Raw genomic sequence first — 24,955 nt, forward strand, 5'->3', positions numbered from 1 at the left:
GCTCATGCGTGAACAACTGTTTGGTTTACAGATTAGTGTTAGATGAAGCCCAATCAACACATCCTGCTCTGACTCCAAAGAACGATAGACAAAGAAACTTCATTCTCATTAATTATAAGCAATAACAACAATGGTTCATAACCAGGTCAGGCAATTCATCTATGTTAGACCACTGAGCATAGCTGGCTTCAAAGAGATGAAGGATATAACCGCTTCTATTATTATCTAAACAAAAGTGTCAATAAATCCCAGCAAAGCGAGCACTGAATGGCTGTGGGAGTAGGGAAATCTGTATTGTTGAGTGGAGTTACGCTGTGTAAAAGACTGGGGCAGTAACACACACTGATCCATACTTCCTAAAGTAGGTGATAAAGGTCAATGATTATTATATCATGAGTATGTATGAATGTATCCTCACATTATTTTTTATATGTGTGCACCATTTTTTAATATGCAATATTAGATTACATTTGTTACTTTGTTATGCTGTAATGGTGTGTACACACGGTGCGATCTCGCGGTTGCCGATATCGATTCCATACCGGCGGGACTCAACAGGGTGCTGGCATCAGCTGTCAGGGAGGGACGGCATGCAGGATGGGGGGGGGGGGCAACCTGCACTGTGCGGCATGGCCCTTGTGCCGAAATAGTAGAAATAGCCTGCACAATCTATTTCTACTTTCATTTCCGATGCGGTGGGGCCATGCATCGGGGTCAAATCGCAACCAGGTATAGAAAAACACAGTGTAATTTTCACTATCTTGATATTAATTTTGACTATATATTCAAAATCGATAGCTCAAATCTCACCATGTGTGCACGGCTTAAGAGGCCACTTCAATATTTTTTATTGTAACTATTAAGCTGGGTACACTCGGGCAGAGGCGTAGCTAGGGTGGCACCAGTGGAGCTCATGCTCCGGGCGCCAAAGGTTTGCAGGGTGCCCCCCTGCTGTGTCCTATGCGCCGTCGCGTGTATATGCCGGCCAGTGAGAGCTTGCAGTGTGTCCAGAGCCGGTGCTACCCGCTCTGCAGTTTCTGCAAAGCAGGGAGATGCTGGGTTGAAGAGGCGCCCTCCCAGGCAGCTCTGCTATACTGCTGTAATTGAGTGTCCATAGAGGCGGCTGTGAGGACGCCTGTCCACGCTCTCTGCACCGCGCTCGGCTCTTTGAATTGCCCGCTCCTCCTGCCAGTGAGCTACGTGTGCCGGAGCAGGGCATGCCTGTTGCAGCTCCATAGGAGAGCCAGCTCCGACACCGCGGGTTAAAAGGAATGGAGACGCCATCAAATCACGCATGCCGGCCAGCTGCAAGCGGCTGTGTGGAAGTGGAAGCGTGCCTGCTTGTGAGTGACAGACACCGCGGGACCCCAGTATACCTCTGGCAGCTTGAAGTGGCAGTTATAGGCTTCTGAGTGACAGACACCACGGACCCCAGCTACCTTCTGGCAGCGGGAAGTGGCGATGAGGGACCGATCCTACAACGTGGGACCACGCCAGGAGTCGGTCCTCTTGTTGACCACAGATACTCAGAGGTAACACCAGGGGTTCTGTGCACTGCAGGGAGTCAGGACGCCAGCTCCCTGCACCACAGTTCCACTATATACAGCCACTCACCATCCTGACTGTCTGGATCATTTCTTTTTGCTCCATTATTCCCCCCTTTATCCATTGCCATGTGTATATTGACATTGTGTTTTTATAACAATTGTATGCCATTATTCACTTTGTGTGTGCAAACATTTGAATAAATGCTATAATCTGACCACATATATCTTTTTATCCTCTTCATATATTGACCACTACACGCCATCTAGTGGCCCACATATATTACATATAAATAGCACATACATTTAGTGCCTGAGTGCGGGTCACCTGTTAATGTAATATATCCACATATTCTGAGCTTGGACAACTCGACCCAGCAGCTCATCAGGGGTTAAGAGCCAAACACTATTTTCACCTGTATACATAGCAGAAACCTGACAGGTGAGGAGCCCCCTGTGCTGCTGCCTCTACCCCTGACACATGTATGAGAGGCTCCTACCCCTGACATATGAATGAGAGACTTCCACCACTAACACATGTATGAGAGGCTCCTACCCCTGACACATGTATAAGAGGCTTCCACACATGACACATGTATGAGAGGCTCTTACCCCTGACACATGTATAAGAGGCTTCCACCGCTAACACATGTATGAGAGGCTCCTACCCCTGACATATGTATAAGAGGCTTCCACCACTAACACATGTATCAGAGGCTCCTACCCCTGACACATGTATAAGAGGCTTCCACACATGACACATGTATGAGAGGCTCTTACCCCTGACACATGTATAAGAGGCTTCCACCGCTAACACATGTATGAGAGGCTCCTACCCCTGACATATGTATAAGAGGCTTCCACCACTAACACATGTATCAGAGGCTCCTACCCCTGACACATGTATAAGAGGCTTCCACCGCTAACACATGTATGAGAGGCTCCTACCCCTGACACATGTATAAGAGGCTTCGGTACTTGTGTAGTTTCACGGCGCCAGCATGCCGCCGTGCTACTTCCGGGTGTACGCTCGCCACGAAATATGTCCAAAAAAGTAACTTAACTCCATGCCAACATGGATAGTTCATACCTCCACTATCCATGTTGGCATGGAGTTGATTTTAAATAGCGTGGCGAGCGTAGCGAGCCACCGAGCCCGCAGCGTGGGCAAGCAAAGCGAGCCCCGCAAGGGGACTCAGACGCACGGCGCCATGAAACTACACAAGCACCGAGGCTTCCACCGCTAACACATGTATGAGAGGCTCCTACCCCTGACACATGTATAAGAGGCTTCCACACATGACACATGTATGAGAGGCTCTTACCCCTGACACATGTATAAGAGGCTTCCACCGCTAACACATGTATGAGAGGCTCCTACACCTGACATATGTATAAGAGGCTTCCCCCACTAACACATGTATCAGAGGCTCCTACCCCTGACACATGTATAAGAGGCTTCCACCGCTAACACATGTATGAGAGGCTCCTACCCCTGACAGATGTATAAAAGGCTTCCACCGCTAACACATATATGAGAGGCTCCTACCCCTGACACATGTATAAGAGGCTTCCACCGCTAACACATGTATGAGAGGCTCCTACCCCTGACATATGTATAAGAGGCTTCCACCACTAACATATGTATCAGAGGCTCCTACCCCTGACACATGTATAAGAGGCTTCCACCACTAACACATGTATGAGAGGCTCCTACCCCTACCATCTGCGACCTCCTCATGTGTGCCTGTGCCTACCCCATCCATGGCTGGTGGCTGTCATTAAAAGTCTTAAAGACCAACAGGAACAAGAATCATGGCAGGTAAGCACAAGTTACACACACACACACACACACACACACACCTGTGAGATGTGTAATTACAGTGTGTCATATTGTGTAAGGGGTACTATGGTGAGTGGCATATAGTGTAAGGTGCATTATGGAGGGGGGGTAAGTGACACTTATGTGTCCAGTGTGTAATGGGCATTATGGTTTGTTACATAGTATATAATGGGCATCGCAGTGTGTTATATAGTATGTAATGGTCATTATGGTGTGGGGTATAATGTTAGGCCAAGCCCCCCTTTTGTCGCGCAAGAGGCCCGTCTGCTACAAATCGGGGGGGGGGGGGGGGAGGGCAAACATGCCCTTGCTCCGGGCACTGTGGCACCTAGCTACACCACTGCATTTGGGACAATTTTTTTCACTTTGAGTCTAATCAAATTGACAAATTGTCCACATGGTCTAATGTGTACGCACTATTGTGGGCTCCCGGGTATTGTTCCTTGCATCTTTAGATCTGTCTGCACTGCCGGAAGGTCTGTATTTCGTTAACGATTTTGAGTAAATCGTCTAGTGGCTACACCCCATCTGCATATAAACCTGACATATCATTAACCAAACAAGGCACAATATATAATTCAGGCATTTGAATGATTGCACAGTGTGAACGCACTATAATGTTCAAAGGAAACTGGGATGACCATTGGATTGTTTGCACATCGTCCAATGTGCAATCAGCTTTGAAATACTATTCTGCATAATTCCTTTAGCTGAAACCAGCCATCTACTATTTTTTCTACCTTGGCTACAGGTGCAGATAGACATTAGGTCATCCTGCTGAATACCAGTTATTGTTTTATATTAATTTAACGATTAAAAAATTCCAAGTAATATTGTGCAGGTTTTTGTCAGTGTAATTACTTAAAGGAAGCCTAATAATTTTAATCAGCTACATGCCCAAAGTATGTACTAAGGACATTATGAAACTGTGTATGTAATTAACCACTTAACTGGCTAACATATTCTCCAAAAATGTCCCCAAAATTGTCATTTTTTAAATAATTATTACATTACACATAGAAGAGCTAATTAAACCTGATTCAGTATTTTATATCTATCTATACTGTGTAGTGGAAGCCCACACTACCTTTGGCAGAGCCGGCCCTTAGTGTAGGCAAAGTAGGCAAATGCCTAGGGCATTTAGAAATCCTAGGGGCATGCAGCTCATACAACTGAGCTAGCAGCAGTGGGAGTGCCAGTGCGGAGAGCAGACACAAAGGGGGCAGCAGCGAGTAGCAACAAAAATGCCACCTTCCCTGGAGGAGAACTGCTGTGCATGCCCAACCACAGCAGCTCCTATGCCCATGGGCCTTTATGAAATCCAGCAGAATGAGGTAACATTAACTGACTCCGTGCAGCCAGCATAGACTTCAATATCTGCAGATTCCAGGTCTGGTGAGTGCTGTGCAGGGGTCCAGGGAGGTGATTGGGTTGTAATACTGTGTGGCATATGTGCAAGCAGCATTACTGTGTGACATTATGCATATAAGGACATTACAAATGTGTGGCAAAATGTGTAAGGGGTATGACTAAAGATTGCAAGCTTGCAAGCAGGACCCTCCTACCTCTATGCTGGTTTGTTACTACCTAGTTTGTTTTATCTCTGTATCTAATTGAAAAGCACAAGGGTATTTGCTGCGCCATGTAAGAAACTGTAAATAAATGAAATAAATAAATTACTGTGCGGCATTGCGCCGGGGGGCGTCGGGTTGCCCCCATGGGAACGCCCAGTGGTTCATGGGTGTTCTCATGAAAGCGCTGGCTGTTTCCATGGAGATGGGCCAATGATGCGGGTATGTTGTGGGCAGCTGACGTCAGCGGATGTCAGCTGCCCGTCCGCTTCACGCACAGAGCGCTTGTCGATGTGAAAGACCAGGGAGGTGTTTTGCATCTGCAAGTGCTGTAGAAGTCATTTGATGGTCGGCGAATGGGTGTTTATGCAAAACATCCATTCGCACATATGGGGGGGGGGGGGAATTCGGCGTTTGAGGGGGAGGGGTTTGGCGGACTCTTAAAGCTGCTAAATTTGCAAGTCAACCGGAATACCGTCCATGGTCCGTGATTAAGGAAAACTCTCTCCCCAACAAAGTACTTCAGTGCCTTTATGCATCACTTTGTGGCCAGGCACTCCTTATCTACCATAGTGATTTTTTGTTACCTCGGCAACAACTTCCTGCTATAGTAGGGGTTCTACTCCCTTGCTTTCCTGGGACAAGCCTGCTTGTATGCCAACATCATTGGCATCTCTATGGAGGAAAAATCTGCAAGCACAATGGGTGTCTCATGTATAATAATTTTGGTACTTGTGTATTATCACGGCGCCCATCGCATACCAGAGCACGTTTTTTCATCGCATTGCATCGCATGCCATACACCCGATGTACAGCGATGCGATTTAAGCCCCCTATACGTTTTTAAATTGTATTTATTTTAAACGTGCTGTGTTTCAACTTTTTAGTGACAGTGCCTTTCCATATTATTCTGTGTTTAATCACTAGTGCTCCTTTCAATAATGTACCTTTCAATAGAACGTTTTCCTGCAATCTACCTTCCCTATCCCACCCTCCATCCCCCCCCTACCTGTATACCTTACCCATCAAGGATACTGACTTCCCTATGCCCCCCTTATACACTCCATCCTCCCCTTATACCCTTACATACACCCCTGATAGGGCTATTCCCTATCCACTTCCACTCTCCAGGACACCAATGGAAACTTCCAAAGTTTCCTCTAACCACCTTTTCAGAGGGCTCTCTGATTTGTGCATTATAACATTAAACATTCATCATCTTTGTACTTCTTGATTTCATGTCTCCCTCACCCCCCCCTCCCCCCACCTTCCCAACTGGAACCTCAGTGCTCGGCCATTTTATCATCATATGACACCATCACAGTCCCGAAATATCATGTTTTCTTCTTATATGTATCTAGCCAGCTCACTGCTTCTTCTGCTGTGGCGAGAAATTTCACTTCTCCATCCACTTCAATCCTGAGCTTGGCCGGGAACATAACTGAGTATTTGATCCCTTTTTCTCTCAGTCACTTTTTAATGTCACTATATTTTAACTGTTCCTTTTGAACTTCTCTGGAGTAATCGGGAAAAAACATAATTTTACTGCCATTGATTTCCAACTGTTTTTTTTGCCGAGCCATTCGGATAATTACATCTCGATCTCGGAAGTTCATTAGCTTAGCAATAAACATTCTTGGTGGAGCCCCCGGTGGCAACGGTCTGCCTGGTACCCTGTGAGCTCTCTTCACACAACTGTTGTGACATCACTTCTTTCCCAAAGGCAGTTATTAACCACTTCTCTAACCAGGCCTCAGGCGCATCTCCTTCTGATTTTTCGGGGATACCCACTATCCTGATGTTATTTCGCCAAAGGCGACCTTCCATTTCTGACATTTGGGACTGTATACCCATCACCGAGCTATTTAATTGGCTAATTTGGGCAGTAGCTTTGTTGCATGTATCCTCCAAGTGGGATATCCTGGTCTCGGCTTCTTCTATTCTAGAGTGCACATTTTGTACCTCTATTCTAAGTGAGTTGATTTCTGCCTGTGTTTTCTCTATCCTCTCTCCCAACCTGTGTTCACATCCATTTATTGCCTCTAATAGCTGTTGTAATGAGGCCTCATCTACGGACTCGAATATGCTTTCACCAGGTGATATCGACTTAGGGGGAGATAATGATATTGACTGCCGCTTTTCATTTGCAGGCATTTTTGTCTGGGGCTTGCTTCTTGTGAACTTTTCAAGTTTGGCGGCTTGGCCTGTTTTCCCCATACTCTCCTTGCTCACTGCTACTCACTGTTCAGAATGCAGTTCAGTTATACAATAAGGCGCAAGATTGTACTCACAGTCCCAGCATATGTCTGTCTTCTGTGCTCTGCCGCTTCAACCCGTATGGCGTTTTGTGAGCCCACCACGGGGAGCAGGATAGCACTTGCACCCAGAGTGTGGTTATCAGCCGTCTGCTCCGGAGTACTGCAGGTATCCCACCTTCTGCTGCTCTGTATCGGGTATCTGGTGCGCCTTGCTGTCTGTTTCACCGTGCGTCTTGCCAAGTCTCTGGGATCGGGACTCAGGTCACGTAACAACTCTCCGGCTCCCACCTTCACCCTGCTCTCCCTCCAGCTTCAGTGTCTGCCTGCTGTATCGGGGGTCCGTATCTTACTGCAATCTCTGCCGCGGTCTCTCAGTCAGCTGCTGATATTACAGATCGGCTCCACTTAGTGGGGTGACCCTCTCACTGTCTCCCCACCTCTTCATCACAGTACCTTATGCCGAGCGTAAGTGCTGGGCTCGGCGGTGTGCGGCAGTGTGTAGCTCTCAGTCCAACAAACTGTGTTTTGTTGCCAGCGGCGTCTGCGACTCAGCAGAGGGGGCCACACGGGCACTCCACCAGCCCCGGATCATACAGTGCTGCTCCCTTATTGACTTGACCAGCGGGCAATCTCTTTGTTCTCTCTGGTGACCACGGTGCCCCACTTCCGCTCCACACAGCGTCTCGCCGTCGGCGGCGTCTGTAACACAGGCAACGACCCGGGCGGAAGCGGTCACACTGACACCAAGCGGCTTTCAGGAAGAAGGAAGGGGACGCTCCAGCCGTCCACGGATATGCCTGTCACAAGGCTCACTCCCGAACCTCCGGTTACCGGCGCTCACACAGCCAAGCCAGCCACAGGTATTCCAAGCACTGGGAGGGATCAATGTCTATTACTGGCCGCCCTTCTTATCAGACCTTCCGAGGTCTATTCTTGATGTTGGCGGGGGGTATTCAGCTGTGGGGGGAGGAGAGCTAGTGCTGGCGTGGGCACATTCCGTCCTCCGACCTTTTCATACCCCCACTATACACGTCGGCATGGAGTCTATTTTATATAGTGTGGCGAGCGCAGCGAGCCACCGAGCCCGAAGCGCGGCGAGCGCAGCGAGCCCCGAGAGGGGACGCGGAATACATGTAAGCGAGCCCAGCGAGGGGACGCGGAATACATGTAAAGTACTTTACGTGTATTCCTCGTCCCCAGCGCGGGGCTCGCTGCGCTCGCCACGCTTCGGGCTCGGTGGCTCGCTGCGCTCGCCACACTATATAAAATCAACTTCACGCCAACGTGGATAGTGGGGGTATGAAAAGGTCGGAGGAGGCGCTCGCCACGCTTCGGGTTCATAGTGGGGGTCCATTTAACATTGTAAGCCCCCATTAGGGGGCTTATACAATTTATAATCGCATCGCATTGTATGGCATTGTATGCCATATACAATGCCATACAATTTTAACATTGTATGACATCGGGGGATATCGCGGAACATCGGGGAACATTGCATCGCATCCCATCGCATGCCTTATGGTCTGCGATGCGATGGGCGCCGTGATAATACACAAGTACCATAATTTTACTTCAGTCTACCTTGCGCTTCTTCTACCTGTTGGTGCATCATAGAGCTTATCTTCTCCAACCTCTCATAAATCTGAAAAACAAACTGTACTATGTTTGGGCCTTTAGGCCTCTGTTGTTCCCAACCCTCATTTAGCATATTTAAAATTCCCTGGGGTTGCCTCCCCTAAAGTATAAAAAGAGCTAAACTCCATAGAAGCGTGGATACTTCTTTGGCATCAAACAGCAGGTACAGTAAAGAAGAAGGTCCAATCTGAATAGGCTCAACTGTGGGTTCACCCAGGAGAACTGTGCATTCCCTTGGGCATATCTGTCAATACGGAAGACTGAACCAATGAATCAGTTCACGGTATGTAGGGTTGGACTTGCTGTAAGATTACCTCTTTAAATAAGAAAAAGTCAAATCCCCAGATATGTGGATATGGCAGCTGAGGAGCTACTACAAACACAGTCCACACAATCTGGCCCCTGAGGGTGACTAGAAAGAGGAGTTGCTCATATTCTTCATAGATCCCATAAATATTCAAGAGCTTTCTTTTTAGAAACTGTGTTGGCAGTTGCACCAGGATCAGGGAAATCAAAACCAAAGTAAGTTCACAATCAGTGTTGACCAAGACCAGGACCATGTTCCGGTCAAAGAGGACGGTTAGCCAAAATAATCTGTTGTCCTTCTGGGGTACACTTGTGATACAGTAGCTTGGGTTCATTGATCATATCTAGGACTTCTATTGTGTCATGCCCTCCACCTGGAAATGTTTGGGCTCCCCACATTTTAAACATTTTAGCTTTACCAGCCTCTTTATCAACATGGATTTTCACTATTGGCCCCAGGTGGTTACCGCATAACTGTGGTTTTGTCTTGGCACACAACCAAGAGGCCTGACCTGTTACTGCAACTCCCCAAATCTAGGTGTATAATGACATTTCTGTATCACAGCGCTAGAATTCATAGATCACTTTAATTAAGGGGCAGCCAAAACAATTTTCAGAAAATGACTGTCTAATTGTTTTTTTTATATATATGAAGCAAATTAAGTGTAATCCAGATTAGTTTTATATACACAAATAAACATGATGTGCCACAAATTATAAAGTGTATGGATATTTGTTTGCCAGGCTATAGCAAACCATAGTGCGCCTTGGTACAGAAGCCACAAGCAGCAGAATAAAGATGGTCACACCCGCTGTAATAGAGGATTGCAAAGCAAACATTAACTAAGAAATTATTATACGTATGCATGCAAACATACATATATATACACTCACATTGTACATATGGCAAACATTAGACAAATACAATTATTGAAAAACTGTGTTATATGCGATTAGAACTAAAACCCCATTATTTATTTAATTGATTATTTGAATGTTAAGGTGAGTTAGTTTGTTGCAGTGAGTGCTGGGCCCCCTGTTTTTGTATTTACTACAGTGTGTGGTCACAGGCCACTGCATCCCATCATGGGAAGTGGGTGCTGTTTGCACCCCATTCTTAGGAATGGCGAGTGCGTTGGTACTTCTGTATATATATATATATATAAAATCTATAATATACAAAGCAAAAATTGACAAGAAAAGTGGTCTCAGGGTGCCTAGGTGTGGGGGTGGGGTGTATGTAGGAAGGAATGACAGCAGCAGTGCATGTAGTATGTATGTATGTATGTATGTATGTATGAGAGCAACAGTGTATGTACTATTTATGCAGTGGCGTAAGTTCATCCAAGTTGCCCGGAGGCAAGATAACTATTGGTGCCCCCCCAAATAGCTCAATCAGTAAGGTATCTAGCTCCAGTAAGGTCATGGGATCACATTAGCAATATCAACTGCTTTCAATTAACTGATTCAAACGTGATGGGGAGGAGAGGTGCCCCCTTGGGAGCAGCCCGGCGGCAGAGGACTCCATTGCCTCCCAGAGTTCTGCCTCTGTATGTATGGATGAGAGCAGCAGTGCATGTAGTATGTATGAATGAGAGCAGAAGTGCGTGTAGTATGTATGTATGTATGTATTATACTGCCAGTTTATGTAAGTGTGAATGAGAGCGGCAGTTCATGTAGTATGTATGTATGTATGATAACAGCAGTGTATGTATGCAAGTATGAATGGCAGGGTATGTATGAATTAGAGCGGCAGTACATGTATGTATGTATGCATATATGACAGTGGCAGTGCATGTAGTATGTTTGTATGTATGAATAAGAGCGGCAGCGCATATATTATGTATGTATGTATGTATGAATGAGAGAAGCAGTGCATGTAGCATGTATGTATTTATATATGTATGTATGAGAGCGGCTGTGCATGTAGTATGTATAAATAAGAGCGGTAGTGCATGTAGTATGTATGTATGATAGTGGCAGTGCATGTAGTATGTATGTATGAAAGAGAACAGCAGTGTATGTATGCAAGTATGAATGGCAGGGTATGTATGAATTAGAGCGGCAGTACATGTATGTATGCATATATGACAGTGGCAGTGCATGTCGTATGTTTGTATGTATGTATAAGAGCGGCAGCGCATATAGTATGTAGTATGTATAAATAAGAGCAGTAGTGCATGTAGTATGTATGTATGATAGTGGCAGTGCATGTAGTATGTATGTATGTATGTACATACCCTCCAACTGTACTGATTTAGCTGGTACATTACCAGTTTTTAACAGTCTGTACCGGCTAAATCAAAGTGTACCGAATGTACCGGTTTTCTTTAGTTTTCAGACGGCTCCTCAGTCCGCCTTCTCATCACTGTGATCCACGGTCCCGGCCGGTACTTGAAATCTATTATCTGGCCTGTTGCTGTCTTCTGCACCGTTCTCAGTGGTGCATCGTGGGTCCCGGACCAGCATGCATCGCGTCAGGACCAGTGGCGTAACTAGGTTTTGGGCGCTCCCCCGCCGTTAAAGACAGGGTGCCCGGCGCCCGCCGCACTAACCCCCGCCCCGCCGCCCATGCAAACCCCCCCATCCCCCGCAGTCTTACCTACGTTCAGTACGCGCTGTCCCGGCTCCCTTCTTCTGCTATGAGGACCACCACAAATTGTCCGCCCCCATACAGCAGACTAAATGTTGGAGGGTATGTATGTATAGCTGTACAGTATGTATGTTAGAGGCAGTTTATGTATGTATATATGCATATCTGCACAATATGTATGTGAGGGGCAGTGTATGTATGTATGTATGTATGTATGTATGTATGTATGTATGTATGTATGTATGAGAGAGGCAGTGTACAGATGGAGCCCTCCCAAGCCAGCCTCTGGATAGCCACGGTGAGCCATTGTTCTCAGCTGCAATATAATACATAGAACAATACAGTAGGGGATTAGCAGAGTAATCCTATTACTCACTTAATTCTATTAAAGGACTAGATGAGGATGGCTCTATCTGTATGTATGTATATCTGCACAGTATGTATGTGAGAGGCAGTATATGTGTACTGTATGTATGTATATCTGTACAGTATGTATGTGAGAGGCAGTGTATGTACAGTATATATGTGAGAGGCAGTGTATGTATGTGCTGTATATATGTACAGTATGTATGTTAGAGCAGTGTGTGTGTATGTATGTATGTATGTATGTATGTATGTATGTATGTATATCTGCACAGTATGTATGTAAGAGGCAGCATATGTATGTATGTATGTATGTATGTATGTATGTAAGTAAGTGAGAGGCAGTGTATGTATGTATGTATATTTGTACAATATGTATGTGAGGGGCAGTGTATGCATGTATGTATGTATGTATGTATGTATGTATGTATGTATGTATGTATGTATGAGAGAGGCAGTGTGCAGATGGAGCCCTCCCCAGCCAGTCTCTGGATAGCCACGATGAGTCATTGTTCTCAGCTGACATACAATACATAGAACAATACAGTAGGGGATTAGCAGAGTAATTATATTACTCACTTGATTCTATTAAAGGGCTAGATGAGAATGGCTCTATCTGTATGTATGTATATCTGCACAGTATGTATGTGAGAGGCAGTACATGTACTGTATGTATGTGAGAGGCTGTGTATGTATATCTGTACAGTATGTATGTGAGAGGCAGTTTATGTATGTATATCTGCACAGTATGTATGTGAGAGGCAGTGTATGTATGTATATCTGTACAGTATGTATGTGAGAGCAGTGTATGTATGTATATATGCATATCTGTACAATATGTATGTGAGGGGCAGTGTATGTATGTATGTATGTATGTATGTATGTATGTATGTATGTATGAGAGAGGCAGTGTACAGATGGAGCCCTCCCCAGCCAGCCTCTGGATAGCCACGATGAGTCATTGTTCTCAGCTGAAGTACAATACATAGAACAATACAGTAGGGGATTAGCAGAGTAATCCTATTACTCACTTAATTCTATTAAAGGGCTAGATGAGGATGGCTCTATCTGTATGTATGTATATCTGCACAGTATGTATGTGAGAGGCAGTATATGTACTGTATGTATGTGAGAGGCAGTGTATGTATGTATGTATATATGTATATTTGTACAATATGTATGTGAGGGGCAGTGTATGCATGTATGTATGTATGTATGTATGTATGTATGTATGTATGTATGAGAGAGGCAGTGTGCAGATGGAGCCCTCCCCAGCCAGCCTCTGGATAGCCACGGTGAGCCATTGTTCTCAGCTGACATACAATACATAGAACAATACAGTAGGGGATTAGCAGAGTAATCCTATTACTCACTTAATTCTATTAAAGGGCTAGATGAGGATGGCTCTATCTGTATGTATGTATATCTGCACAGTATGTATGTGAGAGGCAGTACATGTACTGTATGTATGTGAGAGGCTGTGTATGTATGTGAGAGGCTGTGTATGTATATCTGTACAGTATGTATGTGAGAGGTTGTGTATGTATGTATGTATGTATGCATGCATGTATGTATGTATGTGAAAGGTTGTGTACAGATTCTCATAGAGTGTTGCTGGTGCCACGTGAGCATGTGCCCGCCTCCTATTGAGTGTAAGGGGTGGTTGTAGTTACACCCCTGCCTAGAGTGTATGGGTTCTACACGCCTTGTCCTCACCTCCTCCCCTTCTCACAATAGGCCATGGAACATTTTCAGCTCCAGGCCCATAAAGCCTTTAATTCGGCCCTGGTCAGTAAGAAGGGAAATGCAGGAGCTTATTGCATTGGTTGAACTATTTGATGTGTCTCTTGTAAGAGAGCCATGTATGACTGGAAGGCTTCTTATGCTGGGCATACACACTCCAATATCTGGGTTCTTTCACAGGAGGAGACATTTCTTGCATAACAGATATCAATAAAATTAGTACTTGCAGACATATAGGGCTTCACTCAGAGTTGAACACAAAGCTGATGTTCCATGGAACTCAGCGATCATCAGCTGACAGCGCATATGCTGCATTCGCATTGCGTACGTGCTAAGGTTCCAGCGCTACCCTGCACGCAACGTGGATTCCATAGCAGAATGACCTATAAGGGGTGTGAACATGATGTGAGTGGTTAGTATTAAAAACGCAGGTGTGTCATGGCTGTTTTTTGTTTGTGTATCTGACATTAGCTGCAAGCTCTAACATACAAAAACATGACACCTGCATGACTGCTGGGTCCAGCCTGCATACCCGTAGGGCTATTTCACATGCTCCGGCTCCTGCCGGGCAGCGAAACCCCGCACGGCGAAAATCCGTGTCGCACACCGTAGTTAATAATGGACACAATTGTGTCCATTCACACGGGGCGGCCACGGCCCGGCCGACCGGTTGCAGCCGGATCCCTCCACTGGAAGGGACGGCTGCTGGGCTGTGGCCATCCCCACCATTCTAAGCTCCTGAGTGCGGCACGGCTTCTCGGCCATGCGGGGTTTCGCCGCACGGCCAGTGCATACCTCCCAACAGTCCCGATTTTAGCGGGACAGTCCCGATTGTCAGGGCCTGTCCCGCTGTCCCACCCGCGGGCGGCAGTGTCCCGCGGTGTGGGGGGGCTGTTGGGAGTCCCCCCTGTCAGCTGCTAAGCAGCGGGCAATAAACGCTGTGCGCATGCGCACAGCGTCTATTCCCGCAGCCAGGGGGCTGGGGGCATGGCTAGAGGCTCACAGAGCCTCTGGGTCATGCCCCCATAGCGGCAAAATGGGGGCGTGGCCTCGCGGGGAGCCGCGAGTATAGGCCACGCCCCCAAATTAGGCCACGCCCCCGACGGCTGAGCTGCAAAAGTTGGGAGGTATGGCCAGTGTGAAATAGACCTTAAGACCTTTGTTCCTTGATCTTAAGTATAGGTTTCCTGTGGGTGCATAATTGCGAGTGAGCAGTGGTAGCTCCAGTGGGTGCCTCTGTTTATTCTGGGTGGCAGCTTCACTAGGTGATATCAGCAGTTGCGTTGCTTAGAAAATTTCACTTGCAGCTGCAGTGTACTTCTCTGAATCAGACCCTTATTTAGCAATAAAAGATTATATCCAAATCTAAGGAGACAGATGAGCAGTGTATAACATCAATGTGTCTACCTCTTCAAGGCAAGCAAGGAATTATACATGTAGGTGGCCAACAACTCAAAACTATTTCAGAAGATAGATTTCCTACCAAATCCAGTTAAGGGGTTACTTTATTTTATTATCCATGACTATACTGACAGTTCCCACTAGGTGGAGCAAGTTGAAAACCACAGAGAGAAAAGCAGAACATGCTTTTCATAGAAAGATGTGGAAATATTACATAACAGGGGTTGCCCAACTTCTGAAAAAAAAAAGATAAGCCCCACACTACTTACATGTACAGTATGTAGTCATTCTAGTTTCTGTAATATTGCATTTTTGGGTATAGTATATTACATTGTCACAGTGTACTGAAACAAAGCCAAAAGAGACCTGTACAGGATAGAATGATCCCTATTATATTCTGTACTGCACAGACAATATACAGTGAGTGGAAATATCCGTAAAACCCTAGTGCACTGCTGGGGATAAATGGAACCTGCTCTTTGTGGTCAGAATTTATATTTGTGGGGCGAGTTCTAAGGCATCTCAGGGTTTGCAAATAAGCACCCTTGATGTTTATATGTTTCAAGCAAAGTATTTCAAAATACCTCATTTATATTGTGCTAAGTATTGTGATATTTGTGTAGGTTCTGTAAGAATAGTTCCGTGCCTCTAATACACAGAGGCTTCTCACTGTTGCACAGGACAGGAGCCTTGGTGACACACTTGCACACACACTTTTATATACGCAGACCAGGTATAACATTACATACCTCCCAACAGTCCCGATTTTATCGGGACAGTCCCGATTGTCAGGGCCTGTCCCGCTGTCCCACCCGCGGGCGGCAGTGTCCCGCGGTGTGGGGGGGCTGTTGGGAGTCCCCCCTGTCAGCTGCTAAGCAGCTGGGAATAAACGCTGTGCGCATGCGCACAGCGTCTATTCCCACAGCCAGGGGGCTGGGGGCATGGCTAGAGGCTCCAAGGAGCCTCTGGGTCATGCCCCCATAGCGGCAAAATGGGGGCGTGGCCTCTCGGAAGTGCCGCGAGCATAGGCCACGCCCCGAAAATTTCACCGCGCCTCCGGCGCACAGCAGCAGCGTCCCGCCTGCTGGACGGCCAAAGTTGGGAGGTATGACATTATATGAATTACTGTATCCTGCTTCCTATATTTGACACTTATATTTTCAAGGCATTGTTCTTTGCTTAGCTGTGTATGTACAGTGAGTTAATCTGAGAAATCCGACAAGGTGACAAAACGTTGAGGATTATTTGTATGGGATACGGTTGATGGGTCGACCTAAAGATGTTCGACAGACATTAGGTCGCAACTGTTGGGTCGACATACAGGAAGGTCGTTTCTAGGTCGACATGGCTCAAGGTGGACAGGTGTCTAGGTTGACATGGGACAAGGACGACAGGTGTCTAGGTCGACACATGCTTTAGGTCGACAGTCAAAAGGTCAACATGGGGTTTTTCACTGCTTCTTGAGCCGACATGTGCTGACAGGTAGTATTTCATGCCCTACCATCCACTAGGTCGTGATGGGAGAATAAAATAGAGTGCCGAGCATCCTGAGGCACCGTGCCCGAAGCATGACGAGCACAGCGAGCCATGCGAGGGGACGTGGTGCACTTAAAACTGTGTCCATGTTGACTGTGTCGACATTCGGGTAAAAAAAACAGTGAAAAACCCCATGCTGACCTTTTGACTGTCGACCTAACCCATATCGACCTAACGCATGTGTCGACCTAGACACCCGTTGACCACGACACCTGTTGACCTTGAGCCATGTCGACCTAGACACCTGTCGACCCGATGGTGTTGACCTAATGACTGTCGACCATCGACCCAATGATCCCATTCCATTTATATGGAATGTTTGGGATTACCATTAACCCTTCTTCAGGTAATCAAAGACTTGGACCCGTCTGTCTCTCTCTCTCTCTCTGGGGCTTATTTACTATGATGGGCAACCAATCAGATTCTATTTATTATCTTCTACAAGGTGCTAAATAAATCATTCTAATTCAGTCTCATTGTGCACAGGCTTGGTACAGTATGTGACATACTATAAACAGGACATCTCCACTCAATTGCTACAACCTGCTCAGGGTATGTGCGGTCGCAACAACATTTATTTTAATTTATTTTGTTTGTTAAAATCTACAATTAAAAAATCATTATCATCGTGATTTGCGGTTCAATGTGCCCCAGTGGAGCTTACAATCTATATTCCCTACCACATGTATACGCACACAGACATTCTAGGGAAAATTTTTAGGGAGCTAAATAACCTACCTGTATATTTTTGGGTTGCGATAGGAAACCAGAGTACCCGGAGAAAACCCACGCAAGTACGGGGAAAATATACAAACTCTGCACAGTTAGGGCCACTACACCATCCGTACTGCCAATATTATATATACACAATAGTATATTGTAAACAGATGGATTAAATCACTATTGTCTGCAATTATTTTTTTCTTTATACTGCACATTAGTTGGTTACATGTATTTCTCAAAAGGGAGCCCTTATTCTAGCCACTCCTATAAATACAACCACTTGCCTTAAATAAGCAGCTGTAAAGTAAATAATATGCTTGCTAGAAATTGGTGAGATGACTGTTAAAAAGAACAATAAATATCTTTACAGTTTCTTGAATCCCATAAACATAAAAAGAGCCTTAAACCCTCTTTGTGTTTGATGTATCGGCCAGCAGAGCTTTGAAGCATTGAGTGTCATATATGTAACGTGAAGTCATTCTGTTCCTGCCGGGCAGGTCTGGGCACTACTGGCAACTCAACGATAGTTTTTTTTATCATGCTTTGGTAAGTAAAAGCACCGGCAAGCACGCTGTTCAAAAGCAGGATTTTGGTGGCGTCTATTGAAAGGCTACACGGGATCTTTCAGATTCATACATTACTTTTTAAGCAGTCCAGCTGTGAACTAGAGTCTAATCCTCAGTGCATGGAGAGGAGGTGCTGAAAGACTCAATGGGACCTGTCAATGCGCCGCTGCACCATGCGAAAAGTTTTCTTTTTCAAGTGCTGCCAAAAGGTGCTGGGGTGGTAGAACGAATGATTTAAGGACACTTTGACAGCAAGAGAAAAAGGTGTCCTTAAACGACTGGTACTGAGTCTAAATACAGGGGAGCATGAACCAATTAATAAAGTGAGGGCAGTGCTTTCAGTATCCGATTTCTATAGTCTGTGGTCTGAAGCACGTAATTAAATGCATGCCTGTTTTCTTCACACTGTAAGAACGTAAAGGCCGGGGTCTGCAGGTCTACCGCATTATCTCATCCTGCATTCATTCACGGAGACACAAAGCTGCCATCTGTGCTGTGTAGCATACATAGCGCTAACTAAAGAATTTCCATTGCAGCTTGCATCTTTGGGAAAATAATAATACAACAGCAAAGGTTTCCTTTATAGTTTCTTTTCTGATGCAAAAAAATACGTTACATAATGTGGGGTTTGTCTATTACTTACAGTTACTTAACTGGTGCATTGCTAAGACAGCAGAAAAGTAATACTGAATGTAGCCCATACGTATGTTAACTCGAAATACCATAGGGGAGGGGGGGGGGGGGGAGTAGAAAAAAACATTAACCAATTGCAAAATATCCAGTTTAGCCACACATTTTTATTAGTGCACAGCGTTTACTTTACAAAGACAAGAAATTGACCATAATTCCTATATTGGAATGAGTCTCTCTCTCAAAGTGATCTGTGCAACCTTCTGCATGCGGCTGATAATTACCTCAGTTGAAATCCCAACCTACAGTACTAACATTTTAGGGCCATCCAACTGTCCCGTTTTCAGCTGGAACGTCCCGGGGTCAGCAGTGTCCCGTGGTCGGCAAAACAGGGGCGTTGCCTCGCACGAGTGACGCGATTTGAAGGTCACGTCCCCTCACCGCAAGGCCACGCCCCCAAAATTTCAGAGAGCGAAGGTCCCACTAAACCACCACTATTGCTAGAAATGTGGTTTCCTGTAATCGTGTCTTTGGAAGGTGTGAGTCTGCATATTTACACTTTTCTATATGACCTAAAATACGGCGCTGTATTTTCCTTCCAATCCTTTTCCAATGCGTGTCTGCCTTCGCCAGACTGCAACATGCCTTGAAAAGCACTAAAAAATATTTGGTATCAGTACAAATCATCCGTAAAAAAACATTCAATATTACTGTACATTAAAAATAGGTATACAAAAATCATTGCAAATGTCTTCTTCCTTTAATAAGAATAAGCAAAAGATGAGAATGGCCTTAGGTGTCATCTATCAAACCGGTTTAATCTCCGTCTTCTGATTTCCTCTGAGGATAGTGGCTGTGATGCATTTTGCCCTAAGAAAAGCACAAAGCAAATAATAAAAAAATACACATTTTATATATAATCAACAGTGAGGAATATTTGATAATGATATTGTCGAATACAGTAAATCAAACTATCTGAAACATGCAGTATACTGTAACTTTCGTATAAGATTTAATAACATTAGCTGCTGTGGGATTAGTTGATAATAAAGTGTAATAAATGAAAAAATAGAGCCTACCTAATCTGGAAACTACGGACATATATCAACAGGTTGAGAACTGGATGCGAAAACCATTGTTGGGATTCCAGTGTCAGTATTCTGACTGCTGGCATCCTGAACATATCCCATCTCAACTACTGGGATTCAAATGATATAGAGAATACAGGTACACAACTGTTTTTCCAGCACCTGATGGTCTGGAACCTCTTTTAATCCGGACACATCAGGTGCATTAGAATAAGAATGGTACTGTAGGTGGGAGGGAGTTAGCTGGGGATGCAGTTTAAATCCCGGCGGTCGGGATCCCGACGTTCAGAATCCCGGCGGCCGAAATCCTGACAGTTTCTCCCTCCGTAGGTAAATTAGCGTGCCGAGCGTAGCAAGGCACCGGGCCCGCTGTGTGGCGAGCGCAGCGAGCCCGCAAGGGGGGGGGGGGCGATCCACGTCCCCCCCTTGTCGGGATTCCGGCATCGGGATTTTGAACGCCGGGATCCCGACCGTCGGGATTTCATACTGAATCCGTTAGCTGAACTGAGTTGCGTTAGATGTTAGAAGTTGTAACGAAAGCAGCTTAGATTGCGGATAGCGATACTGTAAGCGATGGCAGTTCTGTGGTTTTCCCTTATTGGTTGTTGGAGAAGTATACTCTAATGTGTTAGAACCTTGTAATATGTGGATTTACTAACGTATATAAAGCTACTTTGTTTAAACTCCAGGATACTGCATAATACAGATGAAATGTGCAATGAGCATAAAGACAGAACGGCAGGCAGGCAGGGGATTTTATGCAGATCCAGCTGATTCCATATGGATTGTTTGCGCCAACGATGGGGCTGATGCAGAGGAACTCTCATAGTGATGACAACTACTTTTAATGCAGATGTATAAGGCTGGCACAGCCAAATATGAGAGTGGTTAAAAATATAAAGCAAAATTTATTCAATTCATATGTATACATACAATTAATAGATTGGCCTTGGTGCAGATCACATACTGTAGTCCCCATACTTTTCTTAGCATTTGATCCAAAAGGTACACCAATGTATTTATCCCGACAAAAAATAAATCAGTGTCAAATGCCTGATAGCTTGCTGATCTTCACCATCAGTTGCAAATTGCCTTCCACCCAGGTGCTTCTTCAGTGGTGGGATGGACTACTGCTGTAGGGAGCATGGTCCAGTACCTCCCTATGGTAGCGCCATAACAACTCAACAACGTCTGTCTCCTGTCATTATTATTGACTCCTGTTTCTGTGGCATAATTTTATCACCATAAACCTCAACAAGTTAACAATGAATTTCAGCTGCTGCAAATGTGCCCTTTAAATACAGAAATCTGATCACACTATGCACCTCAATGTTAGTCCATGTTACTTAACCACCCTTGTACATGCAGTCAACTGCAGACCAAGAACCACATTTATTTCCAAGCATACAATGTGACCACTACGCATAGAACCATATATTTGCCCCTATAACTAGAAAGTCTAAAGCTCCATCAGTTCAATAATAGTTACAGAGAAGAAACATATTATGGAATATCGGTTAGAACTTGGGGTTACTTCTAGAACCAATACCAGCATGTAATACCGAGACACAAATTCAACTGTAAAATGTTGTGGCATCTAACATAGATTTCACAAAGATGTGCTACCGCGTGGTCTGTGTCACCTTAAGGAGAAGAGGACACATGGGAAACTTGTTATTTTATGTAACTGCATAATATGCAAAAAAACCTCTACATGTTAATCACACTTAGGGGTCAATTTACTAAGATGAAAGTTCTATTCATCCTTCTGCTGTACGTCATCATACTAGACCTGTGAAAGGTGCAGAGAGAGCTCCCTGGAAGCAGTGCACATGGCTGCCAACTAATGGGTAAGATGGGAGTTCTATTGAAAATGGGATGAAAATGGGATGTTGCCCATAACAACCAAATAGATCAGGCTTTCCCAACCACGGTCCTCAAGGCACACCAACAGTGCAGGCTTTGTAGATATCCAGGCTTGAGCACAGGTGACTTAATTAGTACCTGAGTGATTCTGACTAAACCACCTGTGCTGAACCCTGGATATCACTAAAACCTGCACTGTTGGTGTGCCTTGAGGACCGTGGTTGGGAAAGCCTGAAATAGATGCTACTTTTTATTTATTTAGCACCTCCTCGAAAATAATAGGTAGAATCTGATTGGCTACTATTGGCAACATCCTATCTTCAATAGAACTTACATCTTACCCATTAGTTGGCAGCCATGTGCACTGCTTCCAGGGAGCTCTCTCTGCACCTTTCACAGGTATTGTATGATGACGTACAGCAGAGGGATCAGAGGTGGAGTGACACAGACAGGCTAAGGCATCAGCATTCAATTAGCCCTATAATTTCCCTCCTGTGGGGGTTATAGGGTAGGATAAAGGGGATGCAGTTGGCAAGATGACAGTAATAAGGTCAACAGTCAATAGGTCGGCCATAGGTCAACACATGAAAAAGGTTGCTTTACTATCTAAATGGACATATATTTATATTATCTTAGATCCCTAAACATGGGGAGTGAAGCGAGCTATGTGAGGGGACGCAGTACAATTATACTGTGTCCATATCAACCTCTGTCGATAGACAACAAAAATTCATGTCGACATTTTCCATGTTGACATATTGCTTATGTCGACCTTTTGACCATGTCAACTTAAGGTATGTTGTCCTATTCATGTTTCAACCTATGGCCAGTCCACCAATAGTGGTCAAACCTATTGACTGTTGACCTAATTAATGTTGACGCTTTGACCCATACCCAGATTAAAGGTTTCCAAAAGCTAAGCCCTACCCTTCATATTGAAGTGCTTAGGAACCATTTTATTGTATTGGGCAATGAATGTGCTTTCCACATCTGTACATTCCCATAGTAGACTCACATACCCTCTATACCAGGGCTGGACAACACCGGCCCTCCAGATGTTAATGAACTACACATCCCAGGATGCTTTGCATTAGTTTTGTTATGTGGCCATGCAGAAACTGATGCAAGGCATGCTGGGATGTGTAGTTCATAAACATCTGGAGGGCCGGTGTTGCCCAGCCCTGCTCTATACTGTGTTTTTACATTTGACTGTATTTTTTTGCCAGTAAACCATTCTGAGGCGGCATACAGGGCCGCGTCCATGTCTGTGTCTCTTACTGCAGTCACGTCTGGGACTATATGCAAATGATGCGGTTGATTACTTATGTTGCAGTAATCGGCTGATGTTCCTATGGTCATTTACCCGGTACTTGTCCTGTATTGTTTTCAATTGTAAGTCACCGATTTTGTGTTTTGATCGTGTACTCTGTAATTGGGCGCTGCGGAACCCTTGTGGCGGGGCATATAAATAAAGGATAATAATAGTATTAAAATAATAATGCTACCGAGCCCTTCCCTGGTGTACATCTGTGCCTCCAAATGTGCAAGGGCTGCGATGCCCAGTTTCATTGTCAGGGACTGAAATACTGCTTGATGCATGCGCGGTGCAAGTCAGGTACGTCCTGTGTATAAGCAGAGGAACAAGGGGAGTAAACCCTTTCAGACTACTGAAGGTATCATTCACATTTTCTTCCTCTACTGGTCTTAAAAATATAAATATCAAACTGTGAGACCTATATGGGAGTTACATAAGACAAGGCAGAGGGACCACGTGCCCCACAAATAAGAATGGGCATTCGTCCAGGCCCCGTTTAACTGTTTGCTAGGCTGCAATTACACGCTGACAAGCAAACAGGTCTGAATCAGGCTGGTTAGCACATTATACAGAGAAGCCTTGACGCGGCTTGGGGGCATATCATACACCTGCGCAGGTATATGTAACCAATATCTCTGAATTCTATTATCATGTAGTGTTCAAGATTGGTTACTAATACCACTCAGTGAGCTGGGGGAAAAAAATGTCTTGTTTTACTTAACCAGTATTAACCCCTCCCTTGCATGCACCTGAGTAGTATTACTGAACTAATTTGAGCATCTACCTCTATCTGTATGTGTGTGGTTAGCACATTAGTAGCTTACATGGACAGTGGGTCACTGCTGGGTATGTCAATCTCTAAATGTTTCCCCCTGCAGCAGCCACTGGCTTTGCTTAGGCTGTAGCACTAGTAGCAGCCAGCTCTGCAGACCAAAGAGATTGGCTGCCGCAGGCTGGATGAATGAAAAGATCCTGCTCAGAGCGATCTTGGCTTGTGCCCCAGCGGCAAACTGTGGCAGGCGATATGCCTCTCCCTAAACACTTGGATGGACAGATATCAGTATGATTATGTTCCTGAGTCAGTGATTTTCAGGCTGCTCATGGAGAAGCTCCAGTTAAGTACTTGGATTTGGCTTAATGCAGGTCAGCCAGAGGAAGCAATTTAATAATGAGCCACTTAAACTAAAGTAGCATAGCAGCTTTAAGTAAACTGTAATTAGTTTGCTTTGCAGCACATATGCCAGCAGGTGGCACCAGAGTTGTTCACAGTTACACAGGCATCAAATCTAGGACAAATGCCAGTCAGCAAAGCTTTCCACATAGTAAGCAGAATTAGGCTTATTTTGAAGCAGATGGGCACTACAGAAGCTGCTGTACTGAATGTTATGGAGTTGTTTATTGTCTGTCTGGTTTAAAAATCAGGGATTACTCTGCAACATCTAGCAGCTTCTGTGTCACATCAGGCTTCACCCAAAGCGAACGAAAGCTCTCGGGATCTCCACGTATGTTTTTTTTTATTTTACTGTAAAAGTCTAGTCCAAAATTGTAAACGTAGTGTGTCTGCAAGCCTTTTGTTGTATTGTGTTAGACTACAATTCCCATTTATATGCGTCTATAAATATAGACGGCACCCCCAGCTCATTCCCACTGGTGCGCAATGAGATTACAATGATAAATACACTATCCACAGAAACCAGTATATGTCACACACTACAGTCTAGAATGGAAAATCAGGATAAAACAGGCTATACCCCAATCTTCCAGTAACTTGTGTAGGTCAATATAAACCTCAACTATTTGGCTGCTGAACTTGACACTGTCCTGGGAAACGTGGTAATGTGGGTAACATAGCAATGTAATGATAGCAGTATTTCAGAACTGCCATTACATCGAACACTGCTGTAACTGTAATAATAATATTTAGACTTCACAGCAATTTGATAACAGATAGGTCATATACCTGTACACAAAGGT

The 24,955-nt window shown here is 45.0% G+C and overlaps 1 protein-coding gene across 2 annotated transcripts in view; it reads right to left on the reverse strand.

The window, feature by feature from the left end:
* Positions 1-18,853: 18,853 nt before the first annotated feature.
* Positions 18,854-24,955, reverse strand: part of RHBDD1 (rhomboid domain containing 1) — an 83,299-nt gene continuing 77,197 nt past the window's right edge. Inside the window, exon 7 of one of the 2 annotated variants that reach the window (XM_083177971.1) lies at positions 18,854-19,582. In XM_083177971.1, coding sequence (XP_083034097.1) covers positions 19,512-19,582 — 71 coding nt within the window. In that variant the 3' untranslated portion in view covers positions 18,854-19,511. The remainder of the gene's footprint in view (positions 19,583-24,955) is intronic. The other variant, XM_083177970.1, reaches the window with a different exon arrangement.

Source organism: Crinia signifera, chromosome 3 (assembly GCF_055691185.1).
Source record: "Crinia signifera chromosome 3, ASM5569118v1, whole genome shotgun sequence".
Lineage (NCBI taxonomy): Eukaryota > Metazoa > Chordata > Amphibia > Anura > Myobatrachidae > Crinia > Crinia signifera.